Source organism: Idiotropiscis lumnitzeri, chromosome 1 (assembly GCF_059441095.1).
Source record: "Idiotropiscis lumnitzeri isolate Australia: NSW breed Sydney's pygmy pipehorse chromosome 1, RoL_Ilum_1.0, whole genome shotgun sequence".
Taxonomy (NCBI): domain Eukaryota; kingdom Metazoa; phylum Chordata; class Actinopteri; order Syngnathiformes; family Syngnathidae; genus Idiotropiscis; species Idiotropiscis lumnitzeri.
The window spans coordinates 32820811-32846629 of record NC_142391.1 but is presented as its reverse complement, the minus strand read 5'-3'; the positions used below and the strand labels follow the sequence as shown (position 1 = coordinate 32846629).

The window sequence follows — 25819 nt, the reverse complement described above, 5'->3', positions numbered from 1 at the left end:
GGCGCAGACACAATAAAGTAAATTAGAGTCAAGAGAGCATTATGCTAAATCAATTTTGCAGCGATTTTATGAACATTTTTTTAATGGAGATTTTTTTTTCCTTCAAAAATTACTTGTACTGTTGCTCTTTAAGTGTTTGAATGCTTTTGAAATAATAGGCACGAATTGTAGGTACTTACTGCACCCTGTTGGTCATTATAGTGAACTACATATTCTGACCAACAGCCCAAAGTGTTTGTTTGTTTTCATTCTTCAGCAAAGACCATACCGTTATTGGCATGTTTTAGGTTTTAAATTAGGAATATTTTCTTTGTTAAATAGCGGTGTTTGTAATAATCAACACATCTCATATTAGTAACGTGGTAACCAAAGTATTAATAATACCTGAGCTAATAATTTTGTCGCTCTAACACAAGCCACAATGTAAATTACTTGAATATCAATATTATAAAATTAGTAAACATACAAGGAGGGCTGACATATTTCATTAAAAAAAATGTATCTATATAGTAATGCAGCTGTTAACTTGATTTCACTACTACACCCCCGATGCACTGCAGTTCTAAAAAAAAGTGTTTTTTTTCCTGATGACTTCAGCATATTTTTTGTAACTACTAGCTATTTTTGCAAAAATAATCACACAACTAAAAAAACATTTCACCAAATTGGCGAAACATCATAGTTCTCTTGCAAAAGCAAATATGTCTAGCTTGATTCTTCAATCCTTCGTAGGCCATCATTTTAGTAAGCACACAATGTGTCAACTACACACTGACTGAACGAATGAAAAACACATCCGGCATTTGCTTTCTCTGACCACAGTAGTTGGTAGGCCATGTCACTGTGAAATCATCCTAGCTCTGGCTAAATTTCAAGTATTCAACGTGTTTACTGTATTTACTGTTAACTCGCATAATTATAATCAAAACAGTGTTTTCTCCATTTACAGAGTGACCAGTAACTTGGCAGAAATGTATAAATAATAGCCATGAATGCCTATTATGTTTGCAGGGTGCGTGTTAATCATTTGGTAAATGAGTGTAAAGTAGTGAGTTGTGGGTTACAAAATTACAGATTGAGTACATAGCAATATTTTTGCTTTGAGTTTTAGCTTTTAGTGAGTGGTTTTGCGATAGATATTAATAGTTTTACAAATTGTGCTACAAGTATCACTGTTAAGAATGTCAGCATTCAGAAAAAAAAACATAAAATGTAAGCTGTAGTTCACTACACTTTGCATAGGGTGGCACTGTTGCGCCGGATGCACTAGCTACTAAATCTAGCACAAAACAAAGACGAAGAAGAAGTGAATGCATTGGATGAGAACTTACCAGAAGAGAGCTGTGATTTTTTTTCCCTCCCCCTTCATATCTTCCCGTCTTTTTGGAGGCGATAGTGCTATTTTACTGAGAACGCTTGGTTGCTCGTGTGAATCATAAACATCAACTCAACCGAAGAACGAGGCGACCAACACAACGGGAAAAAAGGGGCTGCCATAGCAGCTAGCGCCAGGTTGCGGAAAGTAAGTGTTGGCCTCACGTACAAATAACGATAAACGGTGCGATAAATAAAAAGCGGTTGCATTCAAATGAACCAATAATGCGTTGAGTTAAGTAATCTACAGATCGAGTGTGCGCCTAAACAGAGACTAGCTAAAATAGTGTTTTTATTTATTTATTTATTTTTAACAGTCCTTAGTCAATATTTGCTAATGAGCATTAGTTCCGGTCAGCGTCTATAGTAGTGATTTTTAAAACACGTGGAAATATAGTTAAACAGGTGTTTACGCGTGTGAAAAATGTTTGACGTGTTTGTATAGAATTTTTAAATTAAACTTGTAATGTCAGCCGGCGCCTCCTTGTAACGGATTCGTGTTGTGCGAGTGAGAGGCATTTATTTTGAAGTGTAGGAGCGGTCACTTCCCTCTGGTGTTGCGGCTTTCAACTGATACATTTCTTTTGTAAATTCGGATAGTATGTTCTGTATGTATGTTCTGTAATGTAATATTCATTAGTGTGTGTTTTGGATAACTTCGCGTTAATGTGATATGACAAACAGGTGTTGTAATTACTAAGACTGGCGTAAATTGTTCATATTTTCCCTCCCTAATCAATATGGCGACGATTTATTATCATCAGCGACGTCATAAGGTGCCCGGATGTTTGACTTTCGCCGGTGGTTTGGTGTTTATATTCCTGCTCTTTGCAAGATATTTTACACATAAATGTTCGTATTGGTAGTGCCTAATGGATAGAGGTTCTGGGTTCAAGTCTCTGCTCTGGCCTTCTTGTGCGCATCTTGTGTTCTCCAGCTAAAGCTCATATTTCCAAAACATGCTTCTAAGGTTCTGTGAAGGCTTTAAATTTTACATTGGTCTGAGTGTGAATGGTCTTTGTCTGTTCCCTGCAATTGGCTGGCGACCACTGCAGGTGACTCATTGAATCTGATGTATCGCATCTCCCATCAGCGTCCTGATGGTGTGTTTTCCGAGTTGAAGAAGCCCACCTGTCGCAGTTTGTCTCATCCTCTCAAGCCGACATGTCCATCGCCAACACACCCACCAGCAACGATGCCTGCCTGAGCATCGTGCACAGCCTTATGTGCCACCGGCAGGGCGGCGAAAGTGAGAGCTTTGCCAAACGGGCGATCGAGAGCCTGGTGAAGAAGCTCAAGGAAAAGAAGGATGAGCTGGACTCGCTCATCACCGCCATCACCACCAACGGCGCCCATCCCAGCAAGTGCGTCACCATCCCCAGGACGCTGGATGGACGACTGCAGGTGGGATCAGTGAACCACTTCAATAAAGTAGCTTCATCTGTGTCAAACGTGTCTTCAAAATGTAATAAAAATCAAGCACAACAATTTACCCTGAAGAGACACAGCAAATTTCAATCACATTAGATGAGGTTTTAATCATATATCAGATATTTTATCTTTTTAAAGTTGCATAAATAGATTAAATCTATATATCTTGCAATTTTAATAACTTTGTCACCAATTAAACATATGGGTATCTGCATAGTTTTCTCTTACACATACAATTTTAGCTCTTAAAAAATATATATACCAGAGGTTTTTATATTGCGTGTAACCTATGATTTTTTTTTTTTGCCCGTCAAATATTTGTTTTGGAAACTGTTAAATTGTGTGTTACAACAATTCGTTTTGAGTGACAAATTTTTCATTTGGCTTGTACCAAATACTTTTACTTCTAAATGGTATATGGAATTTCTTTATATAATAGACATGTACTTGTAATTTGTATTCTGATTTATTTTACATGTTTTTTTGTCTATCATAGTTTGAAATTGTTTTTTTATAATCAATTCATTTCGATAATAAAGGTTTATTTTTGATGGGGGTTATCACAAATATTTATAGTTTACAGCAACTCTTCCGTCTGTTAATATAATGGAAATACATTTCTAATTTCTAGTTTATTTTTTGGCAACTATCGTTTATAATTACTAAATGAAGACAATTGTATTTGATTTCACAGAGAATTTGTAATTTATCTGGAATACCACATATATTCATCAATATAATAGTCTTTTTTTTTTTAATCATAACGTGTTCAATCAATTACTCTGTATGCAATTTTACAAACTTTGTTTATCTTTTAATCATAAAGTAAAGTTAAAGTGGAATTTAAAGATTGAATTTTTTTACTCCATGACATCACTGTGCACATTTTTGTCAATATGTGTTGTCAATATTGTGGGAAAACATTTAAATGTAAACAGTATTTTCCGATTCTCGTAAGTCTAGAAAATATCAATAATAGCATTTGAAGATAAAGAATGACATTTTTGCATTAAGCCTGAGGAGACAATAGAATTGATATGAATTTGGAACGTCGCAATTCAAATGTTATTTCATGAATCCATATATGTTTTGTTTTTTTTTGTTGTTTTTTCTTGTGTCTCTCCTTCCAGGTGGCCGGACGAAAGGGTTTCCCGCACGTGGTCTATGCCAAGCTGTGGCGCTGGCCCGACCTTCACAAGAATGAACTGAAGCATGTCAAATACTGCCAGTATGCCTTTGACCTCAAGGCCGACAGCGTGTGTGTCAATCCCTATCACTATGAGCGGGTGGTCTCGCCTGGCATAGGTAAAACAGAGCTCATATCTTTCAATATTAACACTTAATCAATGCTCATATTTCTCAAATTTCTTGCTTTAACTCCCCACCAGACATATCCGGACTGAATCTAACAGGCTCCAGGCCCGGCTCAGCGCTGATGGTCAAAGATGAGCATGATTTTGACGGACCCCAAAGCCTGCCTCCCATGGACGAAGGCCGCTCCATGCAGACCATCCAGCACCCTCCATCAGGGGGCCGCCCGGGACCCTCCGATTTATTCGCCCCCACCAATATGCTTCCGCCCGCCGAGGCTTCCACTTCTGCTTCCACGTCGTCGTTCCCCACTGTCGCCACAGGATCAGCAAGTAAGGCTCTTTTTATCCCTCCAGAAACATCTCCTCCTTTTTGGATCCATCTTATCTACCTGTTTCATGTTTACAACTGTGCATTTGGTTAGCAATTTGAATTTAGCGCCTCAACATCATATCCACCCCAAATGCTTTTAATATTTGTATTAACTGTAGTAACTGATAATCTGTAAATTTTGCCGAAATTATTTTAGCAATTTATTTTTCAATGGTTTTTGTTTTAGATTTTTATTAAGTTGCTGCAACTTCCCTTAAATTTTGTGTTCACTCTAATCGTTTTTTTTTAACCATTTAATGTTATTTTATTTATTTGTTGATTTATTTTCAGAATTTTGTTTATTATTAATCAAACAGAATAAGATTTTACTTTTTTAATACTTGGTTCTGTTTTAATGCTTGGATTATATAGTACATGTACATTATGTACTTAGATTATGTAGTGTTTGTATATAAATTGAGATGATTATTTTTCACCTTATTTTTTAAAATCATTAAAAAATCATTTTGTCTATAATCTAAATAATTTAATTCGACAATTTATTCTAGTTATTATGTCATTATTTAAAGAATTTTTACTTTAAATGCTAAGAAATTATTTCACCCATTTAGATGTTAAATATTTTTGTCGTCTCGTTAGTCAAATTAGATATTATGTTTTTAAATCTGAGGATTTAATATAACCTTACTTGTTTTTCTTTTTTTTTTAAATCACTGAAATTGTACATTGTTTTACAACGGAAAATCTTTTCTAAAAAGATAGTTATGTTTATTAAAATTAATACATATTTTTTTATATATTTCAAATAATTTCACCAGTTGAAATTTTTTTTTTAATCTAAGGTTTACATTTTTTCCCGTCTATCGTATAATTATTATTTGCATGATAGAGTAGTGACCTTGAACCAGAATAAGTTTTACATTTTTTCTTTACAGGTAAGAAACTATAAGATCCCTATCGTGTTTTGAAGTCATGAAAAACAACCATACTCTTTCCAAGTTCAATAGACACTGTCATGTTGAATAAGAAATGGTTCAAAAACACAGAAGAAATAATCAACTGTGTGTCTGCTGGGCTCTCTTTTTTCCTCCCTACTTCAGGTGGCAACACCGTCTGGTCAAGGAACAGCAGCTTCACCCCTAACACGCCGCACCACAGCAACGGTCACCTGCAGCACCACCCTCCCATACCTCAGCCAGCACACTACTGTGAGTCAGACAACGAAAGGAAATCGTGCACACTAAGTTTTTCCAAAGACGGCCGTGGTCTTGAACACTTCTCTCTCGTCCTCAGGGTCAGTCCACGATGAGTTTGCCTTTCAGCCGCCCATATCCAACCATCCTGGTGAGAACACACAATGAATGTAGACTATGACTCAGATGTGATCACAGTGTCGACCGGTTTCTTTCTGGGGAGGCAGTTATAGGGATTTTTTTTTCTTTTAAGTTGGTAAGGTACCATTGAGCAATTTGACCACTATTTGAGGAAATAGGATGCATGGATGGATTTTTGATTTTATTAAAAATATAATTGTATCATGGTAACTTTCCATTTTTACTTAAATATTTTGAGTTCTTACTTAATATTATAATATTATTTTATTACTATTATAGAATAATTATTATTATTTCTTTTGGGGACGATCAATCCCTGTCAGTATGATGTTAGAACCGCAGTGTTGCTGTTAGTACCTCAGTTTACGGATTTAACTGTGTTGCAGCGCCGGACTACTGGTGCTCCATCGCCTATTTCGAGATGGACCTGCAGGTGGGTGAGACCTTCAAAGTGCCGTCGTCGTGCCCTGTCGTGACTGTGGACGGCTACGTGGACCCGTCAGGCGGGGACCGCTTCTGTCTGGGCCAGCTGAGTAACGTCCATCGCACGGAGGCCATTGAGAGAGCCAGGTAGCGCCGGCTGGCCTACATGCAATCTGTAACTGCACAGGCCATGTTTGAGTTAATAATACAATGCTACCTTGAGTTTTGAGTCTAAATTATACTGTGACCAAGCGCACAACAAATTCAAAACACTTCTCTCTCATCAACTCTCCCCATTGAAGTGAATTGAAATGCCATGAAAATGCCAAGAGAAAGAGCACTCTACAATATTGTCCTTTTTAAAAACATACGCAGAAAAAAATTAAGTGTGAAAAATGAAACAGTTTTTGCTACGTGTTTGTTCTACAATTCAATGGACATTGTGCTGCTCCTTCTAGTGCACAAGTGTCCTGCATATTTTAGATTTTTCCCTCCTCCAACACACCTGATTCAAAAGATCATGATCGTTATCAGGTTCCTGCCGAGCTTGCTGATGAGCAGATTCGAATCAGGTGTGTTGGAGGAAGGGAACATCTAAAACATCCAGGGTAGCCGCCCTTGAGGACCCAAACTCATGTGATGGACTATTTGCCTCCTCCACCTGTGTTCTAGTGTAGAGCCATAATACTGGAAATACTGTTTAACGCGCATAGATTTGATGATGGATCATGAAGAAAGCCATTGCTACAAAGCAGCAGTAATATTAGTAATTTTTTGCAGAGCATAATGTTAATGCTTAAGAGTGTTGTTAATGTGCGCTGTCTGCATGTGTTGCTCCACAGTTTGTGTTCACACATCAGCTGGTTTAAGGTTTATAGCGACTGCCATGTCAATGCTTTCATGAATCCCTCTGTGGCGTTTTGCATTTTGTGTTTGCATTAAGGCAATGGACATTCGTAAGACAGTTATGTGGTTTGATTAATTACACAATGTGTCATTGCTTATGTTTTATCTTTAGCTTTACAGTAAACTTAAGATTGCAGTGGCAATAAACAGCTTGAAGTAAGGACAATTGATATGAAGAACCTTTCGCTATTTCAGGGAGCAGACCAGATATCAGCTGCTTCTTCACAGCACTCACTTTTTTAGTACTGCACAAAAAGAAATTGAAAAAGATCTACAGATGCAATGAGAGCCATTTATTGAATGGGATAAGCAACCAAACACATTCACACAGAAAATGACAATGTACCTGGAACAGGTGTTCGTTGTGCATCAAATGTCCATTCCTCATGAAATTTACCAGCCCCCCCATCTCTTCCAGTTAAAGCCACTCAAACGCACAACTACTGAATATGTAAATTGGGTCACAAGTTTAGTCACAGATGAATGAAGCTCAGAAGTCAAGGAAGTTTAAAACTATGAGGTGTGAAGCCGTACTACTTCATAGTAAACTGGCTCGTCCGTCAGGCTTCACATTGGCAAAGGCGTGCAGCTGGAGTGCAAAGGCGAGGGCGACGTGTGGGTGCGCTGCCTCAGCGACCACGCCGTCTTTGTGCAGAGCTACTACCTGGACCGCGAAGCTGGACGAGCACCCGGAGATGCCGTCCACAAGATCTACCCCAGTGCTTACATCAAGGTAAACCCTTCCAAATTGACACTTCCAATTTCACACACAAACACTATGATTAGCAGGGTGGGCCAAAAGCATGGGTATATACTTAAAAATGTTTCATTTGATTACATTTACACTAATTATTACAATGACCTGTTTTAAACTCGTACTCATACGTACTTCTTTCCAACCTTCAGTTGCATTTTTCTCATTTATGTTCCTTCCTTAGATTATTCTTTCCATCCATCTTTCAGTTCATATAACTTGTTTCCTTCCTTCATTTCTTTGTTTCTTGCTTTGTGCTTTACTGCCTCCCTTCCTTGTTTCCTTCCCTCCTACCTTCCAACGTTTACTTCATCATTCACAATTTGTTTCCTATGTTTCAAAATTCCTTTCTCCCTCGCTTCCTACCTTGCTTTCACCCATCTATCCCCCCCCTTCATTCAAAAACTCATTTGTGTAGTGTCAACTAGACATTCAATGACTTTTTTTTCCCTCAAGTTGACGCTAACGTCAAGGGTCAATTTGATGTTGACTAGTCGATGACGTCATTTATTTTGTTTGTAGAGTGTACAGTAGAGTGATAAATTTTGTAGATAGTGGATAGAATTGTTTACAATCTGTATTCAGCGACAATAAGCAGCTCATACTCAATATTTATGCAGCGCATGCACAATAAAACTCGAGCGCATCGAAGTGGGCTGAGTGAGGGGGGAATCAAATTTTCAAACTCCTGCCTGTGCCTGCCTTTTTTTCTGTGGTGTTTCCTCACTAAGCAAAGCTGCACATTTAGAAATAGAAAGCAGATCAGACCAATTCATGTGATGGACTATTTGCCTCCTCCTTTAGCCAAAAACATGTGATGAGTAAGTAGTCAATATTACGCTTTAAACATTGTGATGTAGAAAAGTCGACAAGTTTTTGTCTAATCATGTCTATATGTTGTTTGTCAGGTGTTCGACTTACGTCAGTGTCACAGGCAGATGCAGCAGCAGGCGGCAACCGCTCAAGCAGCAGCTGCGGCGCAGGCAGCCGCCGTGGCGGGAAACATCCCCGGCCCCGGCTCGGTCGGAGGCATCGCTCCAGCCATCAGTAAGTCTGAGCCTGTAGAAACCTGTCAAATGTGTTCCTTAAATTAACCCCAAAATGGCAAAGCAAAAAAAATGTCCCTCAGGAAAAATTCAAGTCAAAAATGTTCTTTACAATAATATGTTGTATGTACCCCCGGTAGTCTCATTCATTTTCAATTGACAGCAGGTAGCAAAATGGCCGCCCCCTGAGAAACATATTATCAAGCCTTTTAGCTTGCATCAACTCTACAGCATGATATCCATTTCAGTCAAATGAGGACATCTCTGCCATTATTCTGAGCAACAGAAAAGCCATGAAAAGAAATTTACCTTGCATAACTTCTTTTTGACTTGACACTTCACATATTCAGACTATGGCAGTCGTGGAAAAAAAGCGAAAATCATCAGTCAAGACGTTTTTGACACAGAAGTATTTACGTACTTCTGGCACAATCACTGCATGATTTTTGTGTGCGCATGTGTCTCTCAGGAGTATGTTAGTATTTAAAATGACTAATAATATTTGAGGGTAAATTGCTTTAGTGTTGTTTTTAAGTGGAAACAAATCTGAATAACTTTTTTAGAAAGTCTAAAATCGGGTCACTCGGGTTGAAATGAAATCTCGGGTTTATAACTTGGAAATTTATATGGAAATTAGTCATTTTGAATACTTGTTTTTACAGAATTATAAGCTAAAGCATTGCTTACTGTACTTTCTGAATCTCTCAACCTCACTTTCTGGGATGCTTTGGCGAGAGGAGAAGCATTCGTTCATAAGTGGCCATCTTGAAAATGGAAGCTGGCCCAGCGCCGCACTGATGAGCCAGGAGAATTGCTGAGTGCAATCATGAACTGTTATTGCTGCACTTCACTTAAAAATGAGAGCGGCGCAGTTAGCCAACTGCAATTCTCAATGGCTCAATTGTGGCGCGCATGTCTGCAGGTTTGTCGGCGGCAGCCGGCATCGGCGTGGACGACCTCCGCCGCCTGTGCATCCTGCGCATGAGTTTTGTAAAGGGCTGGGGACCCGACTACCCTCGGCAGAGCATCAAGGAGACGCCGTGCTGGATCGAGATCCACCTGCACCGCGCCCTGCAGCTGCTGGACGAGGTGCTGCACACCATGCCCATCGCCGACCCCCAGCCACTCGACTGAACCCGTCACAACTGATGACTTTTTTTTTTTTGCTTGTTAGTGTTCTCGTCGTTCTCGTCAGGTGGGTTTTAACGGTGCTGTAGTGCTAACCCAAAAATAACGCATTTCATCCAAAAGGACAAACTGGATTGTTCGGACTGCTGGAATAGACCACAGTGCTGTGTTTTCCACATGACAAACATTTGTGGCTTTTATACAAACTCAGATTTCACTTGATTTTACAATTGCAGTTTTACCACCCACTTCATTAGGTACACATAAATCAAAATCTAATGTTAGTTAAATATTTTCAGAAGTACTGAGGAGTTTTTAGGGCCACATCGTAAAGGAAAAAAATATATTTTAGTGAAAAGGTGGATATTGTATATTTAGTTTTCCCAGAATAGTTGGATATTTATCCCACCCACCCAAGATAAACAAAAAAACAATCTGGAGTGGAGGTCATGAAATTGTAAGAATAAAGTTATATTTTTGTTCCAAGTATGAAGTTGTAATTTTATGAGAGCAAGGTGACGCTGTAAAAAGAAGATAGTTTGATTTTTTAAGTGGAACAAAGATGCAACTTTAAATCATTTGAATTTTATCACATGGAAAGGTGTAAGCAGTATAAAAAAATGTTTAACACTGTAAAGCAAAAAAACAAGTATCCTATTAGAATAAAATTGCATTTCTTTGCCCGACAAATATTGCGGCAGTAATACGAGAGGTTTTAGTGGAGGAAATTTGTAAAATTATAATAATAAAGTTTATCCTTACAGAGACAAAGTGGGATTAATGGGATAAAATGTTTGGATTTTATGCGGAAAAAGCTGTATTTTAGAAAAATAGTTTGCATTTTATTATGTGAAAAATGATAGGTTCGTGGGGAAGGTGACTTTTTAAAAGGAGAGGTTTTTGAGAATTTTTTTTTGGTGTATTTTTCCTTCGAGAAGGGGTATTTCCAAGGACATTGTGAATGACGCTTGAACTTTACTACCAAAATAAAGTTATAAAATTATAACTGCCTTATTGAGAAATGTAATTAATTTTACAATAATGACGGGAGACTATTATATAGTCAGAATTGTACAATATTTGTCAATGTAAGAGAAAAGGGCAAATGCTAAAAGAATTAAGTTGGAATTTTATGAAAAAAAAATGGTAGTTTTGCAATGTGCTTAATTTTCTTAGAATTAAGTTTAAATGTAAAAGAAATAAATTGAGTGAAAAGTACAATAAAAATGTTACTATAATTAAGTAAGTCCGGATTTTTAGAAAGGCTAAGATTTAGTAAATACTTTTTTTAATTTATGTGAAAATGCGGGTAATCCATGTTCATTTTAATTTGCGCAAAACTGTTACCCTATCTGGGAAAGGGGAATACAAGAACAGTCAAAACAATTGTCGAGAGAAGTAATTTTTATGACAAAAAATGGATATTACAAGAATAGCCAGAGATAAAAGGAGTAATATTAGAACTTAATGTAGAGTAAAACCTTATTAGATGTTGTGTACCTAATGTTGTGGCCAGGGACTGATCCACTTATATAGTATCAGTTCACAAAATACTAGCTGTAAATGAACATTTCCCAACAGTTTTGATACATTTTCTTACTTTTTTTTCATACCTTTTTATGAAATGGTTTTAGCACTTTACTTTGACTTAGCTGTGCATTTGTATTGGAACACTAAAGATGCCATTTCATTTCCCACCGTTTCACCAACATAACAGTGTTCCTCTTGTGGTAAGTTGGAAGTGTTTTTTTTTTTAAATCACGTGTATGTAAATAGAAATATATATATATATAATCTTTGTAGTGCATGCTGATGTCCATGATCCCACATTTAAGCTCACTCACTTTTACATGAATAAATCAAGTCATCACTGATACAAACAAGAGAGTCAATGTGGCTTTAAATGAAACCATCTTTATTAAGTAACTTTAACATCAGAAAAATAAAACTCTTGAAATTCTCTTTACAGCAAATATATATATATAATAACATCAGTGCTTTGGCCGCAATAACTTAAAAGGCCCGTTTATAAAATATAGTCCTGCTTTTTTTTTTTAAACTCCCCAACTCCACCCCATTTTCAATTGAGATTTGTTTATATATATATGCCATAAGACTTGTCCCCTACATATACATGAAGTAGTAAAATTATCACAAAAAAACGGCTACTAAAATTTTTTTTACACTTTCTTGAACACGCATTAGCAGGCAGCTCATATCTTCAGCGCTTTATATGTACTTATTTTTTATTAAACGCAGACATGCTTGTGCACGCACATTCCATATTTCCAGTGGTGGCGTTGCAACAAATCTAATTACTACAAAGCGGATAAAGCGTTGCAAAGTCATTCATTTATCGCCCGCGCAAAAAAAATAGAAAAATTAATCTTATTGTAAACATTGGAATATAGATACTTTGTCAAGATACATATATATATTTAGAATATGAACTGTAACAAAATAAAAAACAACTTCTTTATATCTCAGTCCTAAACAATAATAACACAATAAGCTGAGGGTTGACCGTGTATATTGCATTCACCCTCACTGAAACAAAAACAAAAAGGACGGATAAAGATTGGAGGGAAAAGAACCTGGAGTTGTTTTTTTCCCGGCGGCTTTGTTTCGAAGCAAAAAAAAAATACTCAAACTTCAATCCGACAAAAAAAAAAATATGTAGTTGTAGTGTCTACATTCCAGGCGCTTCTCCCTCAAAAACGTCCTGACAACAGTCCCGTACATAAAAAAAAAAAACAGAGATGATTTTACTTTGAGGGTGTCAGGAATGGATGAATAGAACCTGTCTCCCCACAAAAAAAAGTACCATCAAATCCTTAATTTCATTTCCTCGCCCTGGTTTCGCCAAACCAGGCGGACTCTTGCATAGGCCCAGTGGCAGGACGAGGAAATGAAAGTCGTACATTTTTTTTTTTAAAGAATAAAACTCCGAACACTGGAGAACATTCAAGGAGTTGTTCCTTGATTTACAGCAGTTTTTGTGAAAGGAATGTTAGTACTAAGTGAGCTCAAAATAGGATGAGAAAGCAAAAAAAAAAAAAAGAAAATGTTAAGACTTTGAACCCCGATGTGTACATTACATCAGTCTAAAACAAAAAAAGGCCACGCTTTTTTAAAGTCATTTTTGAAGCAATCAGAATTTTGTTCGTAACTTAATTTCAGGCACGAGTTTTAACCGTAAACGATTTTGATCCTGGCGTAGTGACTCCTGCAAGCTGGGGGGGGGAAAAAAGGGGTAGCACCGCTAATGTAACGAGTTGACGCCCTGTGGAGTGAAAGAAAAGGCGGGTTTTCATGCCGCTTTAGGATGCAATGTGTGAATGTATAAAACAGGTTAATCTGATACGAGCTGAGCGTCCTGCCGTTTGTAAACATGCTCACTTGTGCCCCCTCCAAAGGGATTGCGATCATGAGAGACGGATGCAAATAAAAAAAATAATAATAAAAATAAAAAAGGTGGCTAAAACGTTTGAAACGTTTTCTGGTTGCTACATTTGAGGATTTGGCCATCTGCCAGTCACATGTTGCGCAGCCGGAGGGCCCGTGTGACGGGCGACAGGCACACGGGGCAGGTGGCGTCGGGACACTGGCAGATTTGGGCGGCGCACTTGGCGCAGAAGAGGTTGTGACCGCAGGGGACTAGGGTGGCCACAGCCCAGCCGTCCAGGCAGCGGACGCACGCTTCGGGGGCTGGGCGCCCCGGTCCCGCCGAGGCTCCGGCCCCGTAGACCAGGGAGGGCTCGGGCGGCGACGAGGACGAGCTGTCGCCGGAGGAGGAGGAGAAGGCTGAGCAGTAGGAGGGTGGGCGGTGGGCACCGCTGAAGGGGGCACGGTGCACATGCAGCGCCTGGGGGTGCTCCAGGGCGTCACATCCAGGGAAGGTGGGGGAGAGGCGTGGCGTCCCGGGCTGACTTGTCTGGAAAGGTCAGTGACAACAACACATGGTAAAATCTAATCTCGTTGCACACTTGAGTACAATGACAATAAAGGGATTTCTATTCTATTCTATTCTAAAACAAAAAACATCCTTCATCAGCAGTGCTCATTTACAAGCCTCAGTTTCAGAATTTCAAGCCTGGCCAATATTCTGAGCAGGGGTCAGGGTTTCAAATTAGGGTTTTAAGTCTGGGTTTGGGGTTTAAAAAAAGGTATTAAGATTTCAAAGTAGGATTTCATGGCATCGTTATTGTTTCAGATTAAGGCTTCAAGCCTTAGTTTAGGTTTTAAACAAGTATTTGGGTTTCAAACCATGGTTAGGTTTTTAAACAAGTGTCACAGGTTCAAATTAGGCTTTCATACCATAGAAAGGTTTTCACCTGTCACCTCTATAGAAAGGGAGCAAGGACACCAACGATGGAGAAAATGTTTGGATGGGATTGAGATCTTTGTGGGCTTTGCGGTTCTCCTACAGACCTACACCAAACTCATCCAATGCATGAATTCAAACGCCACCTACGTGAGCGGGCCGCATGTCGATGGCCTGAAGACTTTGGTGGTCCACGAAGGGGCTCCAGATGTGTGGTGGCGCCCCGCCCGTGGAGACTGTCAGGGGTTCGAATCCCGACGAAGAGCTTCCGCCCACAGCTGCGACGGTCTCCTCGGAGCCCACCGGGGGAAGGCTGTCACCGAACCAGAAGCTGGTGGCACCTGGATTGTCGTTGCCGCTGTTATTGTTGTTGTTGGAATTGGCGTTGAATGAGCAAGTGGGGCTGAAGTCAGCCATGCGATTGGCGCCGCCTCCTCCTCCATAGAAGGAATCGGTGGAGCTGGAGCCGCTGCCCAGGGAGCTGGAGCTGTCATTGCGATAGGTTGAAGCCATGCGGACACCGCCACCCGTGTTGGCCCTTTGAGCGCTGCCGCTCAGATTCGCTGAGAGGCCGCCGCCCGCACGGAGCCACCCAGCTTCGCCGTTGTTGTCGAAGCTGACGTCCGTGCCATTGAACTGGAAGTCGTTGTTGTCAGTGCCGGGCGCCTCCACGCCACCACCGCAGTTGCCCGTGCGCAGGGCGATGTGCGCCTCGATCTCCTCGCGGGCGCGGTCCACATTCTCCGGCATGCCCGTCACCTCAAACACCGGCTCCTTGTCACGGCTCGGCGTCACAATGTAGGTGTGCGTCTGCTGCTGGATTCGCTTGATAGTTGCTCCTGGAATACAAATCATGACTCCTTTTATTTACAAGGGACCTACAGTATGAAAAATTGACTTTTAATTACTGCAGTCACTTACAAGTGCTTCACTGTAAATGACTAGCTACAGCTTGGTTTATTACCCCATTTTGTGTTAACATCTAAAAAAAAAAATTTCAAAAATGACACTTCAGGTATTGAAATGCCCTCACATGAGGGCAAGGAGAGCACTGATGCACTTTCAGCCATTTATGCAACAAGACAAGCAGTGGAGCACAGCAACAAAATGAGAACACTGGTAAGCAGCTGCTGTAGGCCACAACTAGCACCCAGACGCTCACGGAAAGATAATCTGGCCAACCAAGCTCCAGCATCTGACATCACTCACTAGGCCACACCTCTTAAAGGCACATTGAACTACAGTATGTACAGTGATTGCCCTTAAAATGAATTTGTGTTTGGTGATGTGCCCTGAGTTTTAGTACAGTTCATTAAATGGAAACTACCAGCACCTTGAACCGTGTTCCTCTAAAAAGTCAATTAAACAGATAAACCGAAAAAAGTAGCCCATGGACGCACCTTTCGGACCCACAACCAGTCCGACGACACGATATGGCACCCGCACCTGCAGAAAAATAAATGTTAATACACAACATTTAACAGACATTTTATTTGGTGCACCAAAACAGTCAAATAAGACCCAAAATCCAAATTAATAAAAATAATTATTGTATCGTGTTTATCTGTCTGACATTGTGAGTGCATTGATTTGCAACCACTGCGCCAAAGCACACGGCCGTGATTATTTACGTTCAATAATATCGTTGTTCTTCTATTCAGGCAGAACAATTAAAGGTTCTTCCAGGCCCAGATCTCACATTGAGTAAGTTACAATATGAGAAAATGGAAAAAGCATTATTTTAGTGATACCTTGATCTATGAAGTTACATTTTTTGGGGGGCGGGGGCTATGTATTGGAAATGAAAACTGAATTCACGGGTAAGTGTGCGGAGGCATTCTATCACTCGCAAAAAAACTTCATAACATCCGGCTACCATCAGTTCAAGATGAACAAAATGTTACAAAAATATTGTGTGCGTGTGTTGTGAATGATTCAATTGCATTTCCATTCATTTCAATTATGAAAGTTGTATGTTGTGAACCATGTAATTTTATGTACTTTGTTTGATGTGCCCTGAGTTTTTTTTTTCTATGTCAAGTATATTATCTGGCTCAATAAACGTTGGGAACGACTCTTGTAATGAAAATGAATACAAAAGTTATGCATTATCCCTCACTACCTGAATGGTGGTCTGTCCAGGCAGAGCGGGGATCCCTGGGCCGGACGCAACTGACAGAGAGCCCGCTTTGTTCCGGGAGGCCCGGATGAGGGAGAAGTGCTCGGCGGCCGACAGGATCTCTCGCTTAGCCATGCATACGTCCTCCTTGCGTCCCGTCACAACAAAAACTGGCTGCTCGCCCCTCACCGGCGTCTTGATGTACGTGTTGGTCTTGGCTCGGAGCGCTTTGATCTTACAACCTGGGTGGAAGGAAAAAAAAAATGGTTTCATTAGTGGGAATCAAAATCACAGATCAAATGTTTACGATTGGAGTAAATCTACATCTGCCAGCAGCAAATGTTCATGCGGTAAACACGCAAGTGGTCAAACACAAGTTCCAGATGTTGCAAATGTGGTTGTCAAATTATTAATTATAGTTCTGAGGCAGATTTCTTTTTTGTCCACTTAACCAAGTTAGCTTTTCGTTTTCTTTCTAACATTTGTTTGGGCAAGTTTAACTTTTATGTACAATGCATTTTAATTGAATCAGAAGTACACATTTTCATTTGTTTTTAATTGCAGTGCTGATGTTGGCCAACCACATTACTATACTTGGTGTTAAAAGTTTGAAAACCACTGGGTTAGAGAGATACAGTCACTACTTCCGTGATTATTTCCACAATGTTAATAAATCATAATGCAGGTTAAAGCTCTCAACCACTAATGCCATTCTAGCAGATTAAATATTCCTTTCAAGCTGTGGTTGAGTCCAGCCATTTCCTGTTGTTGAGTTAACGGTGTGCACCATCCCCCATCAGTAGGGGCTCCAACACAGCCCTTTAATCATGTGCAAAAACAGCCACAAAGCTAACAAAAATCACAGACGTAAACTTGGCTATATGTTCAACAATACGTGTGTTTTGTGTTGAATTGAACGTGGGAAATCATAGTTCTGCCCACGCAAAACAACAATGGAAAAACTTCACATGAGGCTGATGTGGCAAAGCAATTTGCGGTCTTCGAAGACAAAAGAAAGCACACGATATATAGATTAAAAAATTCGAGAAAAGACACGCGAGTCGTGAATGAAATAGACGACTCGAGTGGGAGTGTCTGTTGGTTCATAAAAAATAACTTTGGTTGATATCCTTTCGAGCGCGTTTGTTTCGAGTCAGGCGACGCTAGGATGACCCACTTTGGAACCAAGCTAACTCGGCTAGCCGCAGTCAAACAAGCATTAACGTCAAAAACAGCAGAAAACAGAAAAGTGTCAAGGTCGACAAGTATGTTGTAGGTGCATTCAAGTGTTGGCAACTTGTCAATGGTGATTACAAACAACTTTAATTCAAATAAAGGCAGTAAAAATATTATTGTAACGTGCTAGTTGCAACAATAAGTTACGAGCTAAAAGTTAGCTCGCTTGATAGCACAAGCACGGCCCGATTCCCAGCATGGCACAGGTCGTTTTTGTAATTTATTGCTTTATTTTGCCTCTTCTAACGTTTTTGAGAAACACTCACCCTGTCGGCCTACGATCTCCGCAACATGCTCGGAACTGGGCACGGCCACACATTCGGTCGTGTTGACACTTTTCCGGCGAGCCAGGATCGACGCCTCGGCCTCGAAGCAGCCGCCGCCGGGCTCTCCGCAGTACATGCCGGTGTCATCCCCACGCTCGTCCCCGTTGTAGAGTAACACCGTCTCCCCTTGGTCCAAAGCGGACGGCATCGCGGAGCCGCCCGGCCCCGAAGAATTTATGTATTGGTGGGCCTGCGATAGCAAAGGGCTACCCGACGTGGTCGGAGCTTGTGGGTCTTCGTCCTCGGGCGTGACGTTCCCTTCGTCTCCCGAAGGTGGTCGATGCTGCAGCGGCTTCAAGTCGAGGACCGTACCGATGAGGTTAAAGTGGGACGCCGGGATGAGCTGCTGGTGGTGGTGGTACAAGGTTGAACTTTCATCCGATTGTTCGGCTGCCGTCTGGCTTTGGGTGCTGAGGTGCTCATCGAGGCCCATGCCGGCGAAAGCGTGCACGAGCGGCGGCGGCGGAACCTCAGATTCTCCCTCGTCGGCCTCCAGCAAAGACGTGCTGCTCGGCATGGTTGAACAGTATATTCAAAAATACTAAATCGGGGACTGGGGGAGCAAACAAACAAACAAAATGGAAATAACAAGCGACCAGCGCCAGGTAGTTGAAATGTGTGTACTGTGCGGCTTTTGTTTTGTCTCGCCAGCTTCCCCACGAGCACGGTAATCTCGCCCTGTTTTTCTCTCGCGAGAGTTAAATTCTAGGTCAAGCGGCGCGTTCGTAACAATCGCCAGCTCAACAGACACTTGAGGTCACACCGTCTTGTACGGATTACTATTTTGGTACACACCGCCATAAGTACCCACACACTGTATTATAGGTACAGTTCCATGTGAAAACACTTGAAATGAACATAATTAACAAAGTAAATAATATTCAATTTATTATGTATTATTTATTAACAACACATGTTGGTTTTGATTACTCGGAGATAAAATATAAATAAATATCACCACAAAATATTTTAATTAATTGATCGTACTAGTTCTCAGAAGGAAAAAAATGTTCCCCCAATATCTTTGCTTGCGTTATAAACCGAATAACACAAAAAATGCAAATCAGCCAATAACTGAACAAATGTATTGTACTTAATATGTGTTATTTTTGATTATACAGATTTTTTTGTGCGCGAGAAGATTTGCGTATTTAGGCCAGCACAGGAAGCGATGCATTTAGCACAATAATTCCTGTATCTGAAAATATCAAACACAGCTACCAAAACGTTGCTGTTGACGTTAATGCAGCCTGGTTCACATTGCTCAATGTACCTGCCATCAGTGTTCTTTTTTTCACCTAAATGTCTGTTTTTACGTTGTTTTGACATCTGTCGCTGTTGGGGGGAAGTAACGAGCGTATTTTTGACAAAGTATAATGAGAAGGTAGTACAGATACGTTTTCAAATGAAGGGAGTAAAAGAAAGAAGTTGTCAGGAAAGTAAATATGAAAGTAAAGTCCGAATACCTGAAAAAATACTTGCGAAGAGAAACTAGCATTTGTACATCATTACTTTGCACTTCTGGGGTAACAGATTTTGATGAAGATAAGAGGATAACTAATATGTTGGTCAATGGACGGTTGTTCGTTTGGATCTTAAAGAGACACTTCTTTGGGCACACCTAAGCCTTCTTACAAAATGAATTAATTTGTTGTAATAATGTAATATATTGGTTAGGGTATGATGGCAACTGACAACTAAAATCACTAATTTGTCTAAAAAGTGTTCAAAATCAGTTCATGAACAAAAACAAAAATAATTTATTTATATCAGGGGTGGGCAAACTTTTTGATTGGTGGGCCACAATGGGTTATAAAATTTGACACAGTACCAGGAGCAGATGGATGGAGTGTTTTGGTAACCTCACCTCATCGGAGAAAAAAATACATTTAATTTTAAATGAAAACAAGCGAAAGCATTACAACAAATTATCTGTCCTTGACACACCGCAGTATTTAGAAAATAAAAACATTAGCAAGGTTTATTCATTTATTTTTTTTAAAGTTCGGCGTGCCGAATTAAAACGTTTAACGGGCCGCATGTGCCCCCGGGCCGTAGTTTGCTCACCACTGATCTATATAGTGCCCACCTTTCATTATGTATTTGTATTTGTATTTGTTTTTATTTTTTTGAAAGTATACAGGGACAGTGCATATTAATAAAACAGTTTCCTGTAAATATGCCATATTATAGCTTCGCTTGTACCGGCCACGTTGGAGTTTTGGCGTCAAATGACGTCATGTCATTCAGCACCGCCTTCGTTCATTTCTTTATTTTTGACCAATGAGACAGAGTAGGGGCGGGCTTTTAACAAATGCGAGCCAATGGGTATGTCCGTTTTGTAATAGCGTTGCCTAGAATTAAACGTATCCGGCAGCGACACAGAGGTGAGTGAATATGCCTATAAAAAAGTGTTGTTCAATAACTAAAAGGTTTTAGTTTGTTGTGTAGCGAATTATAAGTGCGTACACAATGTAGCGTTGTATGTAAGCGGTGCTAAGGCCCATGCGCTCTCCCGTTTCTATGACACCCAGGCCAGACGGCTCGCTTGTTAGCATTGTGCTAACACACCACTAATGATTGGATACGGGTTTCCTTTTTTTCTACTTTATGTTGCAATTTACGACTCGTCTTCTCTCTCCCACGCAGCCCCTCGCCCTTTTTCCACTCGACTTGGGTTCTACGCCTTCAAAAGACAATGTACGGCTCGTTGCGAGTGATGTTGCAGGTGCTGTGGGCCCAGCTCCTTCTCTGCAGCTGGGCGCTGGGCTCCGAGCTCACGTTCGAGCTGCCCGACAACGCCAAGCAGTGCTTCTACGAGGACATCACCACTGGAACCAAGTGTACGCTGGAATTCCAGGTGTGTAGGTTCGTCTGCAACGCGGTTGCCTAAAAAAGGGGGTGAGGTGCTCTGTCATGGTTTACGACGGAGTTTGCGCATTTGATTTCGAATTCGCTGTGTCTGTTAGCTAAGGAGTAGCGGACGTTGGTCACGGGTTGATAGATTCCAATAGAAGTCTGCAGACATGCAAGCGAGGCTCCTTGTGGGGTTGATGTCATGGAAAGTATGGCGGTAAACCTATCGATGCAGAAAAAGGTCCGGATCATTATTGACGGTGGTGGAAGCTGTCCACACTGGTCTAATCAAGGTGCCACGATTAATGCGTTTGTGGAATATGAATTAAGTTGAAAAATCCACCGTCAAGTTCACAAGCTGAGCATTTGGGCACTGTGTCATCAATTTCAGTTGTCAGCAGGTAGGAGTACAGGGCAAGATGTCCGCCCCCTGAGACTGATTTAAAATAGGGCGATTTTTATGTTTCTTTTGTAGTCCACAAACGCAATATTAACCAGAATACTATGTTTAAAAAGTATGGGAGCATAGAACGTATTGCAAGGAAAACGTTTGACGTGACTTTTGATTTAAGGTACTATAAGTGCCAACTGAACTGCAGAATATAGTAATTTACTACACAGTATTTGTATATTTGATGTAAAAAATTTAATCAAATGGCTAATAGGCAGAGCTGGGAACTTGACACTTTTTTGCCGGCCAGTCCCGGGCCCTCCGGCCGCAATCTTGGTACGGTTCCGTCCTCGACTCTCCGACCTTTTTCATAAAAATTGTCGCCCCCTGACCCCGTTAGGGCCACACTGTTCCGCCCACTGGACGGACTGCCCTGCTCTGCTAATGGGAAGGCACTAATTTTATTATTTTTCCTTTTTGCAATGCAACTATGTAATACAGTGTCTGAGCTTCCTATGGCGTCGGTGTAATTGATATTCATAGGCAGGTCTCAACATACAATAACAGAGTAGTAAAGTCCAAATTATTAGCCGGGTACGAGGAGACTGCCTGACCAATGGGGACTGCCTCTCCAGCGGCCGTGAAAGCACGTGGCTCATTTAGAAAGAATAAGGAAGCTCACACTTATACAATTTTGTCAAAGTGCAGTAAATTATCCAGTCGAGGAATTTTTCTTTTATTTTTGTAGGTTTGTGAGGTATTGTAATTTTTTTTTCAGCATTTCAGCCTTGGTTTCCTCATTTGCGGATTTTGGTTTCAGCCAAGAATTTTTGTTTGCACTAATGACTTGTGCTGCTGTTCCAGGATCAAACAACTGTAAAAGTAAGTTACAGAAAATACTAAAACCAAGTGACGACTTCTCTTCTCAGGCTGGACTTCTCATGCCTTTTTTTGGAATAAGGGATACAAAAAATGGCAACTAAAAAAGTTTCACGTTGCTTCTTTGGTGCTTTTCTGGCAGTCAATCCACCGCTCCCATAATCCGAACACTGCATGCTTTTGTGACCCACCCCCCATGACCCCGTTTCTCTCTATAGGTGGTGACCGGCGGCCATTACGACGTGGACTGCCGCCTGGAAGACCCAGATGGCACAACACTCTACAAGGAGATGAAGAAGCAGTACGACAGCTTCACCTTTACCGCCGCCAAGGATGGCACGTACAAGTTCTGCTTCAGTAACGAGTTCTCCACGTTCACACACAAGACGGTGTACTTCGACTTCCAGGTCGGGGACGACCCACCGCTCTTCCCTAACGAGAACAGAGCCACCGCCCTGACCCACGTACGTTCGTGATAACCATCCATTCATTTTCTATAGTGCTTTTCTTTATTTGGGTGCTGGGTAAACTGGAGCCTATTACCGATCACTTTTGGCGACAGGCATGGTACACCCTCGACTGGTCGCAAGGCACAACTAATGGAGACCAAAATGACCATTCAGGCTTATTAACATCTACGGACAATTTAGAGTCGTCAATGAATTCGAACATGCAACTTTTCTGAATGTCGAAAGATCCCAGGGCATTTAGAGAAAATCAACACAAGCATGGGGATAACACGCAAACTCCACACAGAATGGAGAGCATCCTCACCACTGTGAGGACAGATGTGCTAATACTTTTAAAATGATTTACTTTATCTGTATATTACTTTCTACTGTAGTTGAATTTACTCTTGGTGCATTGTGCAAGTGTTTCCTGTTTCTCTAATCTAAAAGGTCATCAAATGTTTTCTTCATTAGCTTTCGACTAAATTTTGAACTTCTGCAAAATGTTTTTCACATTTTATACATGTTTCGCTCCTTTTTGGGTCAAGGCTAAAACCAACTTTTTTTCTTTACGCAGCAGTTTTGCTAGTTTATGGGGAGTAACTTTTTATTTTTGCGAAGCATTTTTCATTTATTTATTTTCTTTACAGATTAATGCCCGGGACCTGAAGCATAGGTTTTATAAATAGAAATACGACAATATAAGGAATGAACAATAGGTCTTCTTTTTTTTTTTATGTAATCAACAGTTTTTTATTTTCTGCATTGGAGTAATCTGTTTTTTTCCATATGGAATCATTTGTAGTGGGGCATTTTGAAACACAAATATACGTTTGGGTTTCAACTCTGTATTTATTAAGGGGTTGTGTGATCCTTTAGCAAAGCGAAGATGAATCAAAAAGGTATCAATTTTTAATGTTCACTGTAACAGAACGCAATTCATTTAAGGTTTCTGATTCATTTTAGTGCAAAAATTGGATGCGTGTCAGTTTAACGCGGTTCTGGCCAGACTACTGTGAAAAGTGTACTCAATCACCCAAGCACTTAATTCCAGAGTTAAAAAAATTAAGCGTCAACGTTAGGTTGTCTTATCCCTTTCTCTGTCTTTTGTTAATTACTTCTCATCATTCTTTTGTGAAAAATGATACTTGTCAGAAGGACCTAGTAATGACTCCGGAACGTTTTTGGCCACGCTATCGAACCAGCTGAAGCTTGTTGCTGGCTGGCTGCCATGTTCATCCTGTGTTCGTTTTTTTTTTCCCCAAAATACTCGGGCGTCCTCACACATTCACTAAACATGCATGTTAGGATCCTTGAAGTCTAAATTGCCCATGAGTATGAATTGTAGTTTGCCTAATGTGCCCTGCGATTGACCCAATCCAAGATGTATCCCACCTTTCAAAATCTGTTGCAATATGATTATAATTATCACCTTTTCTTTCTACACTCGAGATATTTATTGAAATGATTAATTCCCATCTGAATCTTTCAGTTGGAGTCAGCCTGTGTGTCCATCCACGAGGCCCTTAAGTCTGTCATTGACTACCAGACGCATTTCCGCCTGCGCGAAGCGCAGGGACGCAGCCGCGCCGAGGATCTGAACACGCGTGTGGCCTTTTGGTCCATCGGCGAGGCCCTGGTCCTGTTGGTGGTCAGCATCAGCCAGGTTGTCCTTCTCCGGAGCTTCTTCTCTGACAAGAAAACCACCACCACCCGCATGGGATCATAACCCTGCCTGCTGTCCTTTTTTTTTTTTTTTTTTTTTTTTCCCTCCATGTTTGGCTTGTCTCCATAGAGCGGCTTCGAGCAGCAGAAAATTTGGATCACTTCACACTTTTTTTCAGCAGCTGTTTAAAGATGCTCTATGCAAATAAGTCTTGTACGTAGAGATTTGATTGGTGGACATAAACAAAAATGATTGTGCTTTTAAAAAATTACTACTACTGAACACAGGTGGCGAAAACACACCCCTTCAGTATTTGAAATCAATTGTTTGTTTTTTTGTTTGTGTTCCTCTTTTAATGTTGTACTCTTTGTTTCTGGTTTGTCAGCCACTTTCAGGTAAACTGCCTGGGAATAAAAAAAAGGAGAGTTCAGGTCATGCCAGCAGCACTAACACACATACGTTTGAACCCAATACAATATGTTTTTCTCTTTCTCAAATGCTATTAAAGTAGTCATCTGTAAATCTTAATGCAACAAAAAGAAATCAACGCTTCAATTTGCGCTGCAACTAATTGTTGGAATTTATTTGCATGTGATTCCAACGTTTCTGTGATGATTTTTGATTGGATGTTTGTTACTGTTACATAGTCTGTCTATGCTGTTCCCAATTATAGTGCTTATAAAGCTCTAGCGTAAATGATGCTTCCCGATCATCACAAATTGATTTCGTAATTAATTTACAAAAATTTCACCAAAATGTGTTTCTGTACAATTAATTTTTAGAAGTTTGTTTCATTCTTTTTTTAAATTCAGACAATGATTTGCGCGCATGCATTTGTTTGAAACGGTTAAAAACAGTAGTTACTCCTCTGTATGACGCAGTCCTCCAACCTTTCCTTATGAACTCATAACCTTCCTGTTTGTTGGTTTTACAATGCCGCACATGTACACTGATGGAGGATTTTCTTTGTTTCCATGTGTTCCATGGGCACTCTAGGGGTGTGTTAAATTATTGCAATGACTGAATAAACTCTCCATTCAAGTGTGCTTATACCGTGAACGTCGTTTCTTACATGAACTACATATTTTGTTCTTATCAGAGGCCATTTTTTTCTTACAAAATCCTCAGAGAGCAATACCAAATTTGGGACAAAGAATATGGAAGACTGAAAATGCCAAAATTGAACAAATAAATACACCATGAAATGTTTAATTAAAATTGTCATTAATTGTTTCATTCTTTCATTAAATGTGGAATTAAATAACTCAAATGAAAGTAATTAATTACGTTTCATTTATTAATTAGATGTGTAAGTGTCATTAATTAATCACTGTTTCTAACACAAGATGACAAACCATGTTGATATACTACACAAATTGAAATGCTTGCCCTCCTGCAATGAAGTAGACAGCTTGAGATGCTAAAAATGATGATTGAAAAAATATACGCACTAAAAGGGAGCGTACCAATTTGCGGCTTTAGTCATCACAAAAAAAGCCCTTGAATCACTACAGATTCTTTTATGGGGCTAAT

The 25819-nt window shown here is 40.2% G+C and overlaps 3 protein-coding genes across 3 annotated transcripts; 2 read left to right on the top strand and 1 right to left on the bottom strand.

Annotated features, from left to right (window-relative positions):
* Window positions 1-1257: 1257 nt before the first annotated feature.
* Window positions 1258-12316, top strand: LOC148344269 (SMAD family member 4-like). Its single transcript, XM_088295609.1, has 10 exons — window positions 1258-1522; window positions 2468-2778; window positions 3936-4110; window positions 4194-4448; window positions 5550-5657; window positions 5743-5793; window positions 6170-6353; window positions 7677-7845; window positions 8775-8913; window positions 9835-12316. The coding sequence occupies exons 2-10, from the start codon at window positions 2539-2541 to the stop codon at window positions 10044-10046; spliced, it is 1533 nt and encodes a 510-aa protein (XP_088151735.1). The 5' UTR covers window positions 1258-1522; window positions 2468-2538; the 3' UTR covers window positions 10047-12316.
* LOC148344268 (RNA-binding protein MEX3B-like) lies at window positions 11935-18705 on the bottom strand. The gene is made up of 5 exons (XM_088295598.1): window positions 17986-18705; window positions 16487-16725; window positions 15765-15810; window positions 14515-15203; window positions 11935-13974 (listed from the first exon to the last, which is right to left on the bottom strand). Exons 1-5 carry the CDS (start codon window positions 18560-18562, stop codon window positions 13576-13578), a joined length of 1950 nt encoding a protein of 649 aa, XP_088151724.1. The 5' UTR covers window positions 18563-18705; the 3' UTR covers window positions 11935-13575.
* A 1754-nt stretch (window positions 18706-20459) lies between these two features.
* tmed7 (transmembrane p24 trafficking protein 7) lies at window positions 20460-25332 on the top strand. The gene is made up of 3 exons (XM_088295584.1): window positions 20460-20905; window positions 22390-22635; window positions 24113-25332. Exons 1-3 carry the CDS (start codon window positions 20744-20746, stop codon window positions 24347-24349), a joined length of 645 nt encoding a protein of 214 aa, XP_088151710.1. The 5' UTR covers window positions 20460-20743; the 3' UTR covers window positions 24350-25332.
* Window positions 25333-25819: the final 487 nt, after the last annotated feature.

What these genes read in the sequence shown, in the direction of transcription:
- LOC148344269 (XM_088295609.1), top strand. Translation starts at nt 2,539, where the DNA reads ATGTCCATCGCCAACACACCCACCAGCAACGATGCCTGCCTGAGCATC. An exon ending in GCCCATATCCAACCATCCTG is followed by an intron (nt 5,794 to 6,169) that starts GTGAGAACACAC and finishes ACTGTGTTGCAG; the next exon opens with CGCCGGACTACTGGTGCTCC. An exon ending in AGGCATCGCTCCAGCCATCA is followed by an intron (nt 8,914 to 9,834) that starts GTAAGTCTGAGC and finishes GCATGTCTGCAG; the next exon opens with GTTTGTCGGCGGCAGCCGGC.
- tmed7 (XM_088295584.1), top strand. Translation starts at nt 20,744, where the DNA reads ATGTACGGCTCGTTGCGAGTGATGTTGCAGGTGCTGTGGGCCCAGCTC. An exon ending in AGTGTACGCTGGAATTCCAG is followed by an intron (nt 20,906 to 22,389) that starts GTGTGTAGGTTC and finishes TTCTCTCTATAG; the next exon opens with GTGGTGACCGGCGGCCATTA. An exon ending in GAGCCACCGCCCTGACCCAC is followed by an intron (nt 22,636 to 24,112) that starts GTACGTTCGTGA and finishes TGAATCTTTCAG; the next exon opens with TTGGAGTCAGCCTGTGTGTC.
- LOC148344268 (XM_088295598.1), bottom strand. Translation starts at nt 18,562, where the DNA reads ATGCCGAGCAGCACGTCTTTGCTGGAGGCCGACGAGGGAGAATCTGAG. An exon ending in CTGGACAGACCACCATTCAG is followed by an intron (nt 15,811 to 16,486) that starts GTAGTGAGGGAT and finishes ATTTTTCTGCAG; the next exon opens with GTGCGGGTGCCATATCGTGT. An exon ending in TCGACATGCGGCCCGCTCAC is followed by an intron (nt 13,975 to 14,514) that starts GTAGGTGGCGTT and finishes TGACCTTTCCAG; the next exon opens with ACAAGTCAGCCCGGGACGCC.